General features: G+C 39.4%; 1 protein-coding gene across 3 annotated transcripts in view; it reads left to right on the top strand.

The window, feature by feature from the left end:
* Positions 1 to 16996, top strand: part of SUCLG1 (succinate-CoA ligase GDP/ADP-forming subunit alpha) — a 54727-nt gene that overhangs the window by 9975 nt on the left and 27756 nt on the right. For all 3 annotated transcript variants that reach the window (XM_049652035.1, XM_049652033.1, XM_049652034.1), the window contains exons 2-3: positions 7367 to 7470; positions 14565 to 14681. In XM_049652035.1, the coding sequence (XP_049507992.1) occupies positions 7367 to 7470; positions 14565 to 14681 (221 nt within the window). The remainder of the gene's footprint in view (positions 1 to 7366; positions 7471 to 14564; positions 14682 to 16996) is intronic.

Below are 16996 nucleotides of genomic sequence, written 5' to 3'. Positions count from 1 at the left end.
TTTCTTTCTTTCTTTCTTTCTTTCTTTCTTTCTTTCTTTCTTTCTTTCTTTCGAGAGAGCTCAAGCCGGGGAGAGGGGCAGAGAGAAAGAATCTTAAGCAGTCTCCATGCCCAATGCCAGTGCCTGATGCAGGGCTCGATCCCATAACCCTGGGATCATGACCTGAGCTGAAACCACGAGTCGGATGTTCAACCAACTGAACCACTCAGGCGCCCCTCTTTTTCTTTTTAATTTTCATTCTTTTTTCATTTTTGGCAGCCTTGTTGTTTTGTTGAGGTGACTACCCTGCTCAAAGATGCCACCTGCCTTTTTCATGTGTTTGCCAAGTTGTGTAAGCTGATTTTGGAATCAGGCAAATATTCGGAAGTGTAGTTGGGGAAAGGGGACCCTCAGCAGTGATGTTTCTGATATTGTATCTGTTGCCATTGCATCTGAGAAGCAAATCTCTATTTGAGAAATATGAAATGGTCTTCATCTAAGTGTACCAGCGTAGCCATGAGGAAGTAATGTGATTTTCTGACCTCAAATTCATTTTTCCACAGAAGCATAATTGGGGATGTTCAAAATAATTTCCGTAAGTATAGGAAAACAGTCTCGTTTTACCAAAGGACAGGAGTGTTGTTGCTATAGCCCCCCCCTTTTATTACATTATAATATTTCTAAAATTGAGATGTGTCTTATAATTGAGCATATCTACAATAAATTGGCAGCATTTTTTCTCTCTTATTAGTTCTTAATAGTACTTCAGTAGTATTTTAGATTTGATGAAATATGGCACTTTTGGCCAGCTAAGCTTCATTTGTAAGTAAATATTAAATGAATATGTAATTTCACATTTGAGTAGTGGATTGTTTGGGGTTTGGGAGTTAGCTGCCGAGTTACTCTGCTATAAAGTTCTATAGGCGGGACCACGATAGTGTATATATTTTATACATATATATAATATGCCATTGGTAAATATCCATTTATTAAATTCATAAGTGCATGCATGAATAAATGAGTAACAAGGAACCCAGTTTGTGAGGTAATTTGGAAGAGGAGTATTTTAATGAACAGAGTCTCTGATTATTGGTTGGGAGCATGGGAGTGGTCAAAAAGGCTATGGTTTGAGTCCCATCTGGACAGGCACTCTCTGGCCATAGGTTCATCATGCATCCCACAGCCATTTCATAAGTGATGTGGTTGCTCTCTTTGGGGAAGAGGACTCAGCATGTGGCTAACTGGATGATACAAATTTATCACCCTTGTTGAAGGCACATCCCTCTCATTACTCAGCCCCTTTCCTCCATAGCCTTTGTTACAGTGCAACTCATGTAGTTTTGTGTTTCTTTGTTTAATGTTTAGCTGTCTTACAGGGTAGGACTCTTCTTGTGGGTAGGACCCGAGCCCATCTTGTTGGCTTCTGAATCCCTAGTACCTGGCAGATAGCTTGGCACAAAGAACACCTCAGAGCAGTGTGGTCTTCTCATTCTGCATTGATAATCATAATGATATAGATAGCGAAGAGTGAAATAACACTTGCTATACCGTAGACATCATTCTACGTGCTCTTTATATTATGAACTCATTTAATTCTCATATTGCCTATGAGGCACATAATATTACTATCCCCATTTTTCTCACAGTGAGGCTGCACCTTTAAAAATGTTTCATAGGGTAAAAAGTTACAAGTATATGTGTATATACTACATAATATTTGTAGACATGGATTAGTATATTTACAGATAAACATATATAGGATATGCATGAGGACATATATGAAACATTTCTCATTGGACTTAAAATATGAATTATATGACTTACCTTTGTGTTCATGTAGGATGTTAACCCAGTTTGGGGAGCATACCGGCCACTTTGCTACCCATTTTACAAGCATCATCTCATAACAACATCACAGAATCCTTGTGGGCAGCTGTTATTCCATTTACAGTTGGGAAGACTGAGGTTAAGGGAGATCAAAAGATCTGTCCCAGGTCGATGGCTGGTGATCAGCAGAGCATGAACTCAAGCCTAGGCCTTTCTGTTTCCTTAGAGCCCTTTTCAGACACTCCTGGGATGCAGTCCCAAGGTTAGGCCGCCCGATTTCTAAGGACCTGGAGAGAAGGCATCACCACCACGTTCCCTGGAGATGGCCCAAGGTGTGGCAGCTGCAGCCTTCACCATTGGGAAATTCTTCCTGGTGGTGAACCTCAGGCCTTCCTGCTGCCCTAATATGTAATTTAAATCACTCATTTTCTTTCTTTCTTTCTTTCTTTCTTTCTTTCTTTCTTTCTTTCTTTCTTTCGGTAATGTTTATTTATTTATTTTGAGAGAGAGAGAGAGACTGAGAGAGAGACTGTGTGTAGGTGTGCACATGTAAGCATGGGAGGGACATAGGGAATCCCAAGAAGACTCTGTGGTGTCAGTGCAGAGCCCGGCCTGGGGCTTGATCTCATGAACCGTGAGATCATGACCTGAGCTGAAATCAAGATCCAGACCCTCAACTGACTGAGCAACCCAGGTGCCCCTAAAATGCTCATTTTCTTAACATTAGTTAAGTTAGGTAACTCATCATCTGTTGATATACCATTTGTCTGTCTTTAGTTGTGTTTCTTGTTCATGGCCATTATCCATTTTTCTGTTAGGCTTTGGTCTCTACCTTGTTGGTGCTTCATGTTGCTGAAGTTAATTCCTTGTCTGTTAATGTGTTATGAAAACACTCCTGGTCTGTCACTGCCTTATCTCTACTTATGGTATGTTTTGCTTTAAGCTCTTTCTTTTTTCCTGTTGTGAAATAGTCTATTTACATCACATTACTGCATCTGGATTCTATTTGCTTTAATAAAAAAAAAAAAGGTTAGTATGGAATTTGTACTAGATTAAGATAAAAGCTTTGAGGACTGCTAGCAGCATTTAGGGCTGGACTTCTGTGCAATATTTAGAAGAATTTTAGGGAAACCTGTGATCTTTGCATGTACAAAAATGGATGTAGGTTTTTCTCCCCTTCTTTCCTGTTAAGTAGGAAAAATGAGATGGAACTTGTGACATTTAGCTTGATAGAGGTGTGTTTTTTATAGACCCTGTCTCTTGTCCTGAAATTCAGTGAACATATGTTGTACCGCGACTCTGTAAGGCACTTTACCATATGGGAGACACTGTGGTATACAAGACACAGGCCTTATAGTCATGGCATTTACAGTTAGAAGTTCTAAAGTATTTAGATGGTGCTTGAAATAATCTTGAACTAAATTTAACCTTAAATAATTTTTCTGAGAAATAAGGAAGTAAACAAAGTAGCAGATTGTGTGCACCCATCCGTACATAGTGTGTGGCATAAGTATTGTATACCACATGAAAGTGTTTGCAGGTTCCATTCTTCTTAATCTCAGATCCCCTAAACACGCCCCATTATATTCACAAGTCATGAATGTCATGTGAAGACTTAAGGATTCCTCACTGTCCAATGTTTTATTTAAATGTGAACTTACATGAATTAATGCAAGTGAAATTCTCAGGGAGTTGAGTACCATTGCCTCTCTTAATTGAAAGGTGAAAGGTATTTGCAAGATGGTGGGACCACTCGTGTATGCCTTGTGTTCTTGATTTAACCTTACGAAATCGCTTTCTCTAGTTATTCGGTAGTTTTATAGAGGTCAGGTTCGCATTTAAAACCAAAATGTGACTGAGCACCTTTTAGTGGTGGACGGACAATTGAAGATCTGTGCTGTAAACCACTTTGCTTTCTTCAGCAGAAGTAGAATAGACTATTTTTCATTACTTTGGGCGTTTGATTGATGGTTTGAGTGGAGAGGTAATCAAGTAGGGAAAGAACATGCATAGAGCTGGTCTGACAGATTTAATGTTTACAGCAGCTAGTCGCTTGCTCTCTGCCAGGCCAAATGAAAGAGATTGGTGGGATTGTGGGAAGGAAGGGAAAGAGGTTCAGGAGTGGGGATGAGGAGAGGCTGCTTTCTTAGGGAGCCTCCAGCCTGCGATTCTGGGCCATGATATTATAAAGTAGGAAAGGATGAGGAAAAGAATGATAGAAGTAAGACTTCGGTGAGTTTTGCTTGGAATATAAGCATATTTGGCATTATTTCCATCCTGAAGCTGTAGAGGAGGCACAGATGAAGGTGAGGAGAACTATGAAGTACAGTCAGCCTCTGTACTTAGGTCCTCCTCACAGCCATGGTATCTGGGAGAATGTGCTTGGTGTAAAAGGCCAGAGATAGGGCAGGCTCCTCTGGGGTGGGGTGAGTTTCTGGGATTAAAAGAGCATTTTTGGTGATTATGGAGTACCACTATCATGGCTTGCTGGGGCGCCTCAGGTTTTCCTTTGAGTTTCAGAGACTGTTTGATTGCTAGCATTTCTCATTCAGTTGACCTACATGTCCTGGAGAAGTATTTTGGAAAAAGAGGCATATAGTAGTCAGTGGTTCCTTATCTGGGATCTCCTGTGACATGTTGATCTTGACTATGCAGGTGCACGTGTCTGGTTAGATGATCTGAGGCCAAGGGGTTGCATGGGCTAGAATTAGGGCAGATGTGAAGAGAGTTTTTAGTTGCGGAGAGATTACAGCCATTGCCGGGAACCATACAACCCTCTACTTCTTTAGGAGGTTGGAAGTCAATAAAGTAGCAGAGATTTTAGGTGTGAACTGCTGGTAGTCTGGGGCTCATTTTGGAGGTAGCCCCAGTGAGGAATCCATCCCTTAACCCTATCCTCTCTGACCTCCCAGCCCCAAACCCTCCCCTGCCCCCCAATATACACAGACTGAGTTGGGACAGGAGAGTTTATCTACCCCAGATGTCCAAGGCCTGTTCCTACCACAGTACTTTTCAGCTGTACTTCTGGCCCGCTTTATGTCAGTTCAGGTGAATTGTGGGTCTCTTGAGGGCTGAGACTCTTATTCAACACTTTATCCTTGATACTTGGCATTGTGGCTTGGCATAGGTGATCCACAGTGTTGACTGAATAAATGAATGATGACAACTCCAAGAACTAGGGTATGTGCTTGATTATTCTAGCATCCTCATTTCAGTACCGGTGACACCTTGTCTGGCATCATGTAGGTTTCTTGTTAGGGCAAAATATCGGGAATTTCTTGTGTTCAAACATATATTTTAGATTTGGCTCAAAGGTCATGATAGTCTATTATAGCTTAGCTGCAGTTACATCTATATGAGCGTGGGCTCATACAGTAGATGAGAGATCCCATGCACACGTGCACACACATGCCCACACATATGCATGGCAGATCTCCCAAGATCGACTTCACCAGAGGTTTAGAATGTCAAGGTCAACTGCACAGGCTGAGCAATACCAAAGGGCTAGGAAACTGTAAGGTCAGCTGCTCTTCATCACACTTTCTGATGCAGTTTTTGTGGGCACCAGAGATCTTGGGTTGTGAAGTGTTAAGCTCCATAGATCTAGGAGGTCTGGAGTAGAAGAAGAAGAAGAAGATAGTGATCTTAGTTGTTCTGCTGTTGAGCCCATGCTTTATGGATGTAGGCAGACCTGTCTTTTCTCGGGGTGATAGGGCCACTCCTGCTCCTGTGGATGGAGAAGTGAACTGTCTGATTTCTCCTTTCTTGAGTATAAGAATTCTTGTGGAGGGCCCAGCTTTACCTTCAAAAAGCAAGTATTGCCTTTTAGCAAGTATGCACTCCAGATACCCTGATCTTATAATTTGATCTTGTAATCGAATCTGTTATCCTGTCTGAAAATTCCTGATGGTGGACCATGTATTGAAGATTCCAGGAATAGAAAGGACTGGTGAAGCAGATTCTGTCAGGAATAGCAGTGGGAATACTTCCGCATGTATAGTGGTTGTGGGTCTCCAGTTGTGAGAATGGAGCCATTGGCAAGAATGGGTCTTAAGTGACAGCACTGGCTAGGGTGAGCCCTGAGGCTGCAAATTCCCTTTGTAGGGTCTGCTGTCCTAGGTTCAGGTGCTTGGCTGTGCCCACTGTGGCAGGACTTGACCCTCAGTGCCCCCTAATGGTCCCTCGTTCAGCATACTCCAGTTCAAAAATGCAGCTCTCTGTTACCCAGCAGATCTGTGTGCACATAGAACACTCCTCTCCCAGTTGAGAAGGGTGAATCTTGGCCTGTCTCTTCCCTAGAGGTACAAGGGATTCCAAAATTCAAAGATTTTAGAAACTGAGGTATGCACAGGAGTTGAAGACTGCTCAAGAGATACCCAAAGGGCCAGATACAGATTTATGGAACCTAAGGTCTGAGGATTTAGGAGGGCAAGAGGCAGCGATTCAAAACAGAAAGCATGGAGTAGACTCTGGACAAATATGTCATAAGATGTTCTTTTCTAGAGTTAGCTTCTATGGGTTAATTCAATGGTAAGAGGATGGCCTGACACTTCAAAAGGGCCAGGGATGGGCCACAGAGACAGCAAGTTGGGGCTATAATGAAGGTTTTAAAGTAGTCAGAGAGTAGCCCACACTTTTATTTCATCAGTGCTTTACTTTCTACTGACTTGTGAAATACGGGAGCTGGTATTAGTAAGTAAAGAGATTTATCAGTTTTCATTGAGGTAGTTTGCTGAAAACAACTTAGATATTTTTTACATGTTCTTCTCTCATCTGCTTATTTATTTCATTTTCTCTGTTTCTTCTATATGTAAGGTCTGGTGTCTTACATCAGAAGATACCAAATTGAGTAACCTTTGGTTGTGTATTAGACAAGTTTTATCTCTGACTTAAGATTGAATGTTAACATTTAATGTTAATATTTAATGTTATTTTGGGGAATGACTTGCAGAGTAGTTCTTACAAGCTCTCCTAACAAAGTGTGCCTCTTCACTCACCTGTTATTTATAGATGTTGGGCTTTAACAGATTGGGTAAGGAAGGGGCGTCTGCCTGGCTTAGTCGGAAGAGCATGTGACTCTTGATCTCGGGGTTGTGAGTTCGAGCCTCACACTGGGTGTAGAGATTACTAAAAAAATAAGGAAACTTAAAAAAAAAAAAAGGTTGAGTAAAATGGGCAAAGCATGTGGCTGTTTAGCAAACATTATTAGTACAAATGATACCTGGTCCCTGGATTTAATTTGAGCCATTTGTCTTTGGGGAATGAAAATTCTAAACTTAAGCTTTTCTTTATACATTTAGAAAAGGATACAAGATTGTGGTTCTTGGTAGAGGGGATACTGGAGAAGAGAACAGTGTCCTTTTTTGTTTGTTTCTCTGTTTCTGTTGTCTTTGTGTGTCACTTAAAGTTTCCATGATCACAAGATAGCTCCTGTATTAGAGGGTTTGGGGTGGTTGTGTTTTTTTGTTTGTTTTTGTGTGTGTGTGTGTGTCACTAAGTTCAATTCATGGTCCAATAGTTTGGAGAAATTATAATGTGTCATATTTTCTTTACTTTTCAGGGCAACAGAATGGAATTCGGCATTGTTCCTATATAGCTTCCCGGAAACATCTCTACGTTGATAAAAATACGAAGGTTATTTGCCAGGGTTTCACCGGTAAGCAGGTACGTGTCAAGATGTTTTATAAAGATGCATACTACATATACAAAAACATTTTAAACTCTCTTCTATGTTTTAATATCACAAAAGTTATAATATATGATTGTTGCAGAAAAGCATACAGTACAGCGATGGAATTATATCTTGGTGTTGGTGGTGGGGGGTGGTGGGGCTGGGTACTATAGTCAGCCTATAAGATGAAAACTCTGTTTAAACTTACCTTGACAGTCCCTCCCCAGGAGCACATGATGTTAGAAACCCGCATACTCTCTTTCAGCCAGTTTAACACCACTGGTTTTCCCCCAGCACTGGAATAGATTACTGTTTCTTTAATTGACTACTAGGTAAAGTAGATGGCGTGTGTTTAGGCCTTTTGCAAAAAACATGCACAGTTAAACACAGATCAGTGTGGGGAAATGCTTATGCCCAGAGAGGCTCCTGGGAACTGAGATACGCGGAAGAATCAGCACACCTACTTTTCTCATTTTGGACTCTCTCTGGGCAAATGGTCTTCAAGGGAGCTAGCAGGCAAAATTGCCTGAAGTGTTTTAATTTATTCTCATTCACTTATTCATTGTCTCTCCCTACCCCTGCTTACATCCTAGAATTTGCAAAAGTTTTAAACATATGTGCAATGTGATTCCACAATAAGATGCAACATAAGAATCTCCTTTCCTGCCTTCCTATCATTCTACACTGTAATGCATATTCTACATTTATATGCCTATAAAGTAGATTCATAAAAGAAAAATTGAGTGTTAAGATTCTGTGTATTTAAAATTTTAATAGCTATTGATTAATTACCCTTTAAAACATTTATACAAATTTATAGTTCCATCATAATAGATGCAGATGTTTTTAAAATAAAGGAATACTACCAAATCAATTAGAAGATAGCCATGAGTCTTAACCCATAGTATCCCTTTCATTCTTAAAAGAAGATATGGCAAGATAAAAGCAGTTAATGACTTTTTGTGTGTGATTTAAAAGTTAATGATTTTTCTGTAATTAAAAGAATTGTCATGTCTATTCTGTGGCATTTTGGTAATCTAGGGTAGGAGTTGTCAAGTTTATTCTGGAAAGGACCAGATTATAAACATTAGACTTAGTGGGCCACACAGTCTCTCTCACAACTACTCAATGACATTGTAATAACAGCAAAAGCAGCTATAGATAATATGTCAATGAATGGGCATGGTTGTATACCAGTAAAACAGTTTTAAAACTAGTGGCAGACCATACCTTCAAGCCATAGTGTTCCAACCCTTGATCTATAGGATTATACCTAAATATTCAAATACACACTGAAAACTATAGAAAGCTTATGAAAGAAATTGAAGTAGACACAAAAAAATGGATAAAGATTCCATGCTCCTGGATAGGAAGAACAAATATTGTTAAAATGTCAACACTATCCAAAGCAATCTACATATTCAATGCAATCCCTAACAAAATAACACCAGCATTCTTCACAGAGCTAGAACAAACAATCCTAAAATTCGCATGGAACCAGAAAAGACCCCAAATAGCCAAAGCAATCATGAAAAAGAAAACCAAAGCAGGAGGCATCACAATCCCAGACTTCAAGCTATACTTCAGAGCTGTAATCATCAAGACAGTATGGTATTAGCACAAGAACAGACACTCAGATCAATGGAACAGAATAGAGAACCCAGAAATGGACCCACAAACGTATGGCCAACTAATCTTTAACAAAGCAGGGAAGAATATCCAGCAGAATAAAGACAGTCTCTTCAGTAAAAGGTGCTGGGACAACTGGACAGCGACATGCGGAAAAATGAACCTGGACCACTTTCTTACACCGTACACAAAAATACTCAAAAAGAGTGAAAGACCTAAACGTAAGACAGGAAGCCATCAAAATCTTCAAGGAGAAAACAGGTAAAAACCTCTTTGACCTCAGCTGTAGCAACTTATTACTCAACACAGTTCTGGAGGCAAGGGAAACAAAAGCAAAAATGAACTATTGGGACCTAATCAAAATAAAAAGCTTCTGCAGAGCGAAGGAAACAATTAGCAAAACTAAAAGGAATGGGAAAAGATACTGGCAAATGACATATCAGATAAAGGGTTAGTATCCAAAATCTATAAAGAATTTACCAAACTCAACACCCAAAAAACAAATAATCCAGTGAAGAAATGGGCAAAAGACTTGAATAGACACTTCTCCAAAGAAGACATCCAAATGGCCAACCAACACATGAAAAAATGCTCATCATCAGGGAAATACAAATCAAAACCACAATGAGATACCACCTCACACCTGTCAGAATGGCTAACATAACAACTCAGGCAACAACAGATGTTGGCAAGGATGTGGAGAAAGAGGATCTCTTTTGCACTGCTGGTGGGGATGCGAACTGGTGCAGCCACTCTGGAAAACAGTATGGAGGTTCCTCAAAAAATTAAAAATAGAACTACCCTATGACCCAGCAATTGCACTAGTAGGTATTTACCCAAGGGATACAGGTGTGCTGTTTCAGAAGGGCACGTGCACCCCAAAGTTTATAGGTATTGACAATAGCCAAAGTATGGAAAGAGCCCAAATGTCCATCGATGGATGAATGGATAAAGAAGATGTGGTATATATATACAATGGAATATTACTTGGCATCAAAAAGAATGAAATCTTGCCATTTGCAACTACGTGGATGGAACTAGAGGGTATCATGCTAAGTGAAATTAGTCAGAGAAAGACAAATATATGACTTCACCCATTTAAAGAATTAAGGATACAAAACAGATAGGGAACATAAGGGAAGGGAAGCAAAAATAATACAAAAACAGGGAGGGGGACAAAATATAAGAGACCCTTAAATATAGAGAACAAACAGAGGGTTGTTGGAGGGATTGTGGGAGGGGGGATGGGCTAAATGGGTAAGGGGTATTAAGGAATCTACTCCTGAAATCGTTGCACTGTATGCTGACAAACTTGGATGTAAATTTAAAAAATAAACAAATTATAAAAAAAATAAAAGTAAATAAAGTACTTACAAATTGCTTTAAAATTCCATAGGTTTGGGTTTTTTTTAAAAAATGAACTTGGTTAGAAGGTTTTTGATATAAAATGTCCTTTTGCTTTTTTACTTTTTTTCTGAAGTTATTGGCACAAAAATGAGTTATTTTCTTGAAATAACTGGACCTTTCTTCTATTCCTCTACTATCTTAAAAAAAAAAAAATCCACATCAAAAAAAAAAAAAAAGGAACACCCGAAACCTTTAAATTTTGTTCCTAGGTAAAATTGATTTATTTATTCTGATAACCATAAATTTTATGAGTATTAACTTCCATGTATATGTATTCTAAAGAAAGCTCATGCTCGGGGCGCCTGGGTGGCTCAGTTGGTTAAGCGTCCAGCTTCGGATCAGGTCATGATCTCGCGGTTCGTGAGTTCGAGCCCCGCGTCGGGCTCTGTGCTGGCAGCTCAGAGCCTGGAGCCTGCTTCAGCTTCTGTGTCTCCCCTTCTCTCTGCCCCTCCCCTCCTCATGCTCTGTCTCTCTGTCTAAAAAATAAATAAAAACATTAAAAAAAAAGAAAGCTGATGCTCACCTAAGATTTGAAGTACACTTTATCACTCCTCAGCCAATTAAAATCATTTTCAGTCCTCTTTTGGGTATATATTAATTGTGTTAGCATATAATCAAATGTTTGATTAATCCAAATTCTCTGCATTAGTTTATTATATATGATGTTTTTGTTTACTAAACTCTTTATGATCCTATGACATCTTATCCTATGACCTTTTTTTAAAAGAACAGTTGTCCATGGTATAAGCAATATTTGAAACTATCTGTGCTTCCTGAATTAAGTGATGGTTTGACTAAATATTGAAAGCCAAGGTGGTTTCAGTGTCTTTCAGTTACTTGCAATTGCATTGTTTCTCATTTACTTTTTTTTTTTTTTTTTTTTTTAAGTAATTGGGAACCTTACTTGTCTCATATTAGTTAAGATTCTGTTATTATAGAGATAACAATGAAGTCTGAAATTTTGAGTTTATCTTCATAGGAAATCTATGTTTTGTCTCGTTAGTTCTTTTTTTGGCGTATACATTGTTCCACATATGAATGAGGAATATTTATATTTCAGAGTGGATTTCAACAATGCACATTTCCAGTAGGTGGAATTTCTGGTACTGGATTTGAACTCCTAAAACTATTTCTATTCTTACGTGGATGGTGATAATGGGGAAACTAAGGAAAATAAGCTTATTAACAGCTTTTAGCCCTACTTAGGACTAAAAAATAAGTCCATTTGAATTTGTTTAACAGAGTAGTAATCTAGGGCAGTGCTTCTTAAGCGGTCTAGAGTGAAAGACCAATTTGGGTGTTTGTTTGCTTTTAGTTTTCAATCTAATGCAGACCAATATTTTTAGCAAAAGAAAAGTTGCAACAGTATCATATTGCTATAAAAGTTGGCAAACACTGTCATTTTTATTTTTGTTTTTTAACTTATTTTTTTCTTCTTGTTTTTTCATTTTTCTTTGTTTCCAGTTTCCTTTGTTTTTTGTAATTTTTTTTTTGTAATTTCCTTTGTTTCAGTTTCCTTTGTTTTTTGTAATTTTTTTATTCTTTTTCTTTTTGTGTTTATCTCACTGAAGACCAGCTAGAGTCTACAAACTACACTTTGAATAGCACTGCTTAAAGAGAGAGCATTGGCTTGTGGTTCTTTTCAAACTCCATCATTGACTTTAGACAAGTTAGTTAACATGCTTGGGTCTAAGTTATCTATTTTGAAAAGTGAAGAAGTTGAATCAGGAAATTTCTGAAGTCCCTTGTGAAGTCCCAATTATTATGCCTGTAATAGAATTTGAGTAGTTGGGTCAGCATTTTTAGGTCTCTATGGAATGACCATATAGATCCATTCAATTTCAGCAATTGCTTATTGAGTGCTTACTGTATGTCTTGTGTTGGTTTAGGTGCCATTTCTCAGTGAACAAAGTAGTAAGAAATCACTGCCTTCTTAGATTTATATTTAGTGGTGGGAGGGAGAAAAACATGGCAACAAAACCAATGAGTAAATTATGTGGTTCGTTAGAGAGTATAAATGCTTTCTGGAAAAAATAAGCCAGAGGTAGAAGTGTGTGTATGTGTGTGGGGTTGTGGTGGTGTTCAGGTTGGGGAAGGGGGGATTTTACGTCAGGTGGTCAGGGGAAGCCTGACCTGAGTCAAGATCTAAGGGAGATGTGAGAGCAAAGCAAGTGGATGGGGATCAAGGGAAGTGCATTCAAGGCAAAGGGGACAGCAAGGCCGTGAGGCAGGAGTGTACCTGTTGTGTGTGGTAGCCACAAGACCAACGTGACTGGAGTGAAATGAGCAGTGGGAGAATAGTAAATGAGGCCAGGCAGTGAAGGAGTTCCGATGTGAGGATGCAGGTCGAGTATTGACTTACGGGCCCGTATAAGGAGTTTGGTTTTGACTGTGAATGAAGTGGAAAACCACCGGAGAGTTTTGATCAGAGGAGTGTTAGGATCTTGCTTATGTTTTAACAGGATTATTCTGGCTGCCGTGTTGACCACAGATGAAAGGGAGCCAAGAGCAATATTCTTTCAAGAGTTGATGGTGACTTAGACCATGGTGGTAGCAGTAGAAGGGATGAGACACTGTCAGGTATATTTTGAAGTTAGGGCAATAATGTGTCTGATGTGAGATAGAAGAAGAAGAGAATCAAGGATGACTTCAGTACTTTTGATCTGGCATCTGTTAGGAGTGGAATTGTCATTCACCCAGATGGGGGGGAGTGGGAGGGGAGTGTGGGGGGTGGGCAGGAATTTGGTTTTGAGCACATTCAGATGCCTGCCAGTTAGTTCTCCAAGTGGAAATGTCAGGTGGGCAGTTGACAGTGAGTTTGGAGCTCAAAGAAAAGGTTTGGGTTGGGTATGGAGGGGTGTGTGTGTGTGTGTGTGTGTGTGTGTGTGTGTATGGGAGGAGTCGCCAAATGGATTATTGCCATTATAAGGGATGAGATCCTCAGGGGCCAAATTTAGATGCAAAAGAGAGGTCTAAGGAGAGAGAGAAAGAAGAGGACAACCAGGGGAGGTAGAGCCCTAGAAGCCTCGTGAAAAATAGTCTTTCAATTTATGGAGACATTTTTGGTTGTCACAACAGCTGAGTGGGGTGGAGAGGAGGGTGTGGTACTGGAATCTACTGAGTAGAGGCCAGGGATGCTGCCAAACATTGTGCAAAGCACAGAGCAACTTTCCATAACAATGAATCCACGGGACCCAAATGTCTGTAGTGCTGAGGTTGAAGAGGGAGAGTGAATGGATAGGGAACTACGGGATGTTGGCTGGGCAGCATTAAAAGCTTGCCTTAAGGTTAGTGATCAGTATTTTGAAGTGAGATCAGTTAGCATGGTTCCGTTTTTTTCTCCAGCTACTGGTTGACTGCACATGTATGATTTTAGAGTAGGTAGGGAACTGGATTTAACCAAGATTGTGATTTTGTTAGATGTGTAAGTTGAAGTGAGAGAGAGCCAAGGTTGTTGTGTGTTTATAATGATTGACCATGGATTTTAAACTGCATAAATGAGGGATCTGAGGACGTCAGGAGCTGGGGAACAGTGAAAAAGTGGTGTTAGTTTAAGTAAACACACAGGTGTTTCTGACCATCAGCCGAATTTGAAAATTGAATAAAGGGAGATCCCCTTTAAAAAAAAAACAACGGGCACCTGGGTGGCTCAATCAGTTAAGCTCACGTTATGATCTCACAGTTTGTGAGTTCGAGCCCCACATTGGGCTCTGTGCTGACAGGTCAGAGCCTGGAGCCTGCTTCGGATTCTGTGTCTCCCTCTTTCTGCTCCACCCCCACTTGCGCTCTGTCTCTCAAAAATGCATAAACATTAAAAAAAATTTTTTTTTAAAGACTCCAAACAACACCTATTTTAGGCTTTGCAGAGGCCTGGATTGTTTCAGGGTTCAGAGCTGGGTTTAGCAAGTTGTTGAGAATGCTGGATATATGTTACTATCCCATTCTGGGAAATAGTTAACCTATTTGTTTTTCTTTTTCAAGTTGCTGAAGATTGCCTTTAGGCTTCCCAGCCTGTCTTTTCTCATGAGTCTTGTGCTTTTTTTCCCCTCAGGGCACCTTTCATAGCCAGCAGGCACTGGAATATGGCACCCAACTAGTTGGAGGAACCACGCCAGGGAAAGGAGGCAAGACACATCTGGGCTTACCAGTCTTTAATACTGTGAAGGAGGTAATTAATGGTACTGAGTTTGCTAATAAAGAAAAGCAGGAGAAGAGCAAGCACACTTTGGATAGAGATCTTAATTGTGTCCCTTTCAGGAGTCACTTGCTATTTTAAAATCCAGTAACGTAGAAACCAGTAGGTTCGATTTAGTCACCCAGACTCAGGATGTCTTCCCCACAGCCAGTGTCATTTTCTTTATAGGCATTCATATGAGCTGGTAAGGGGAGGAGTGCTGAGGTTGGTTTCTGTTTGGCTTATAATCCTTTCCTTACTCTTCCTCCAGGATGTCAGCTTCCACCCCCTAACACTTACCGAGAAAGGGCTCTTTGCCAGGCACCGTGCTACGTGCTTTATATACATTGCTTCATTCAGGCCTCGCCACCACCGGTGAGGTGCAGGTGCTGTCACCATCCCCATTCTGAAGACAAGGATACATGCAGAGAGGTTAAGGGTCCTGCCCATAGTTCGTGGCTGAGAAGTGGTAGACTTAGCATGGCTCAGGGTAAGCAGTTTGCTGTGCCTGTGAACAAACTGAGCTTTAAAGTCAGACTGACAAATCACAGAGCCCTAGTCTCTTCCCCAAATTGCTGCTTTCTTAGTCATTTTTAAAGTATGTTGAACTAAACTTTAATTCCGTGTTACAAAATTAATATTTGTTTATTGTAAAACTTCAGATGATATAAAAGCATGTAAAGTTAAATTTTATAGTGTTTTCCACATCCCAGATTTTACCTTTTTCGAGAGCTCATTTCAGGTCAGTGTGTATTCTTTCATTTTCTTTCTGCACTTGCATGAATATATAGGAAAGTAATAGTATTATAAAAGAAACGATGGTATAAATTCTCACCTATTTAATAAAAAAATCTAGGAAATAAACTTAGTACTTGGGACCGATGTACTGGTGATAAAAGATGCATCCCTCCCCATATTCTTAAAAGAGTTTTAAGACATGTTTTCAAGTATCACATTTTTTAAAAGTACAGATTTATACTTAATCTCTTTTTAGAATACCAACTTCGAATTGAAGTGAATTTATATTCTTAATCCTAAAATGTAGGAAAAAAACATAATTCAAATTCAGAATTTTCATTTTACTTTAAACTTGAAAATAGGTTGTACTATATGTGTATATGTATGTTTTAAGTGTGTTGTACTTTAAAGAGTAAAAAAAAAATAGTTAAAATCATATGTTCTATAGAAGAATTTTAAAGTCTTTTTGCTTTAAATTCTCTTATGGCTGACTTCACGACCTCAAAATAGAGAGAAGAGCTGTTTTCATAATTCCTGTAGGTAGTTTGACTTTTTCATGGGCCTTTTTTTGCTTTCTTTTAAAGGAAGTTTTTGTTGCTAAGCAACCCATTTATTATTCATTGTGATACAAATAGATATGACATTTGTAACATTTTGTAAGTTCTTTGACAGATACTGTATTTCTTACCTGTTTGGCACTGAGAAAAAGCTTTCTGAATGAACAGGATGGATACCTTTCATCCAGTATCGCTTGTTAGCACAGACCCTGTTGTCACAGTCCAGCTTCTGATGGTATTTGTGGCCTTTAAGAGGTAGAAAACTGCAGGGTATATTTTCCAAAAAATACGTACATCCCTATGATCTGACTTCCTTTTGTTCCAACCTAGTTTTTTGTTTTGTTTTGTTTTGTTTTTCGTACCCCCTTCTCTGATCACCTTGAACCGAGTTTTTTAAAAAAAAAAAAAATTATTTTTAACCCCTGGCATCATTTGTTGATCATCTGTCAGCATCCTTTGACTTTGTTCTTCTGTCATTGTCAAGATACTTTTTATTAGGGATGCCATAGAGAAAGCTCCTCAGTGTCTGGGGATATAGGGAACCCTTCAGGGATGATTCTGAAAGATACTGTCTTTTACTTCTGCCCCTTCTAAGAGCTATACCTGTGTGTTCTATAGCCTAGTATTCTTCTCCATTTGTAAAATCCCATGACACAGGCTTCCCAAAGGTTTTGCTTTATATCTTGATTAAGTTATATTGTAACATTTCTAGGAAGGCAGCCTGCTATAACTGAAAAGAACAGACACTTTGGAATCAGAGATACTTAGATCTGAATCTTGGCTCTGCCACTCACTTCCTAGTTATGCCACCTTGTTGTGTAAGTTATTTACTGTCTCTTTGCCACAACATCTTAATTTGTAGATGGAAATACTAAGCATACAGGCTTGTGATGAGGCCTTAACAAGACCTGTCTTGAGCCCTCTTGCAGGGCTTCTCACAGAACAGGTTCTCTTGGAGAATCAGAGATCACCAACAATCTCTGTCTTCAAGGAGCTTCCATTACAGTGGAAGAG

Source organism: Panthera uncia (assembly GCF_023721935.1).
Source record: "Panthera uncia isolate 11264 chromosome A3 unlocalized genomic scaffold, Puncia_PCG_1.0 HiC_scaffold_12, whole genome shotgun sequence".
Lineage (NCBI taxonomy): Eukaryota > Metazoa > Chordata > Mammalia > Carnivora > Felidae > Panthera > Panthera uncia.
This window is presented reverse-complemented; position numbering and strand designations above follow the sequence as displayed.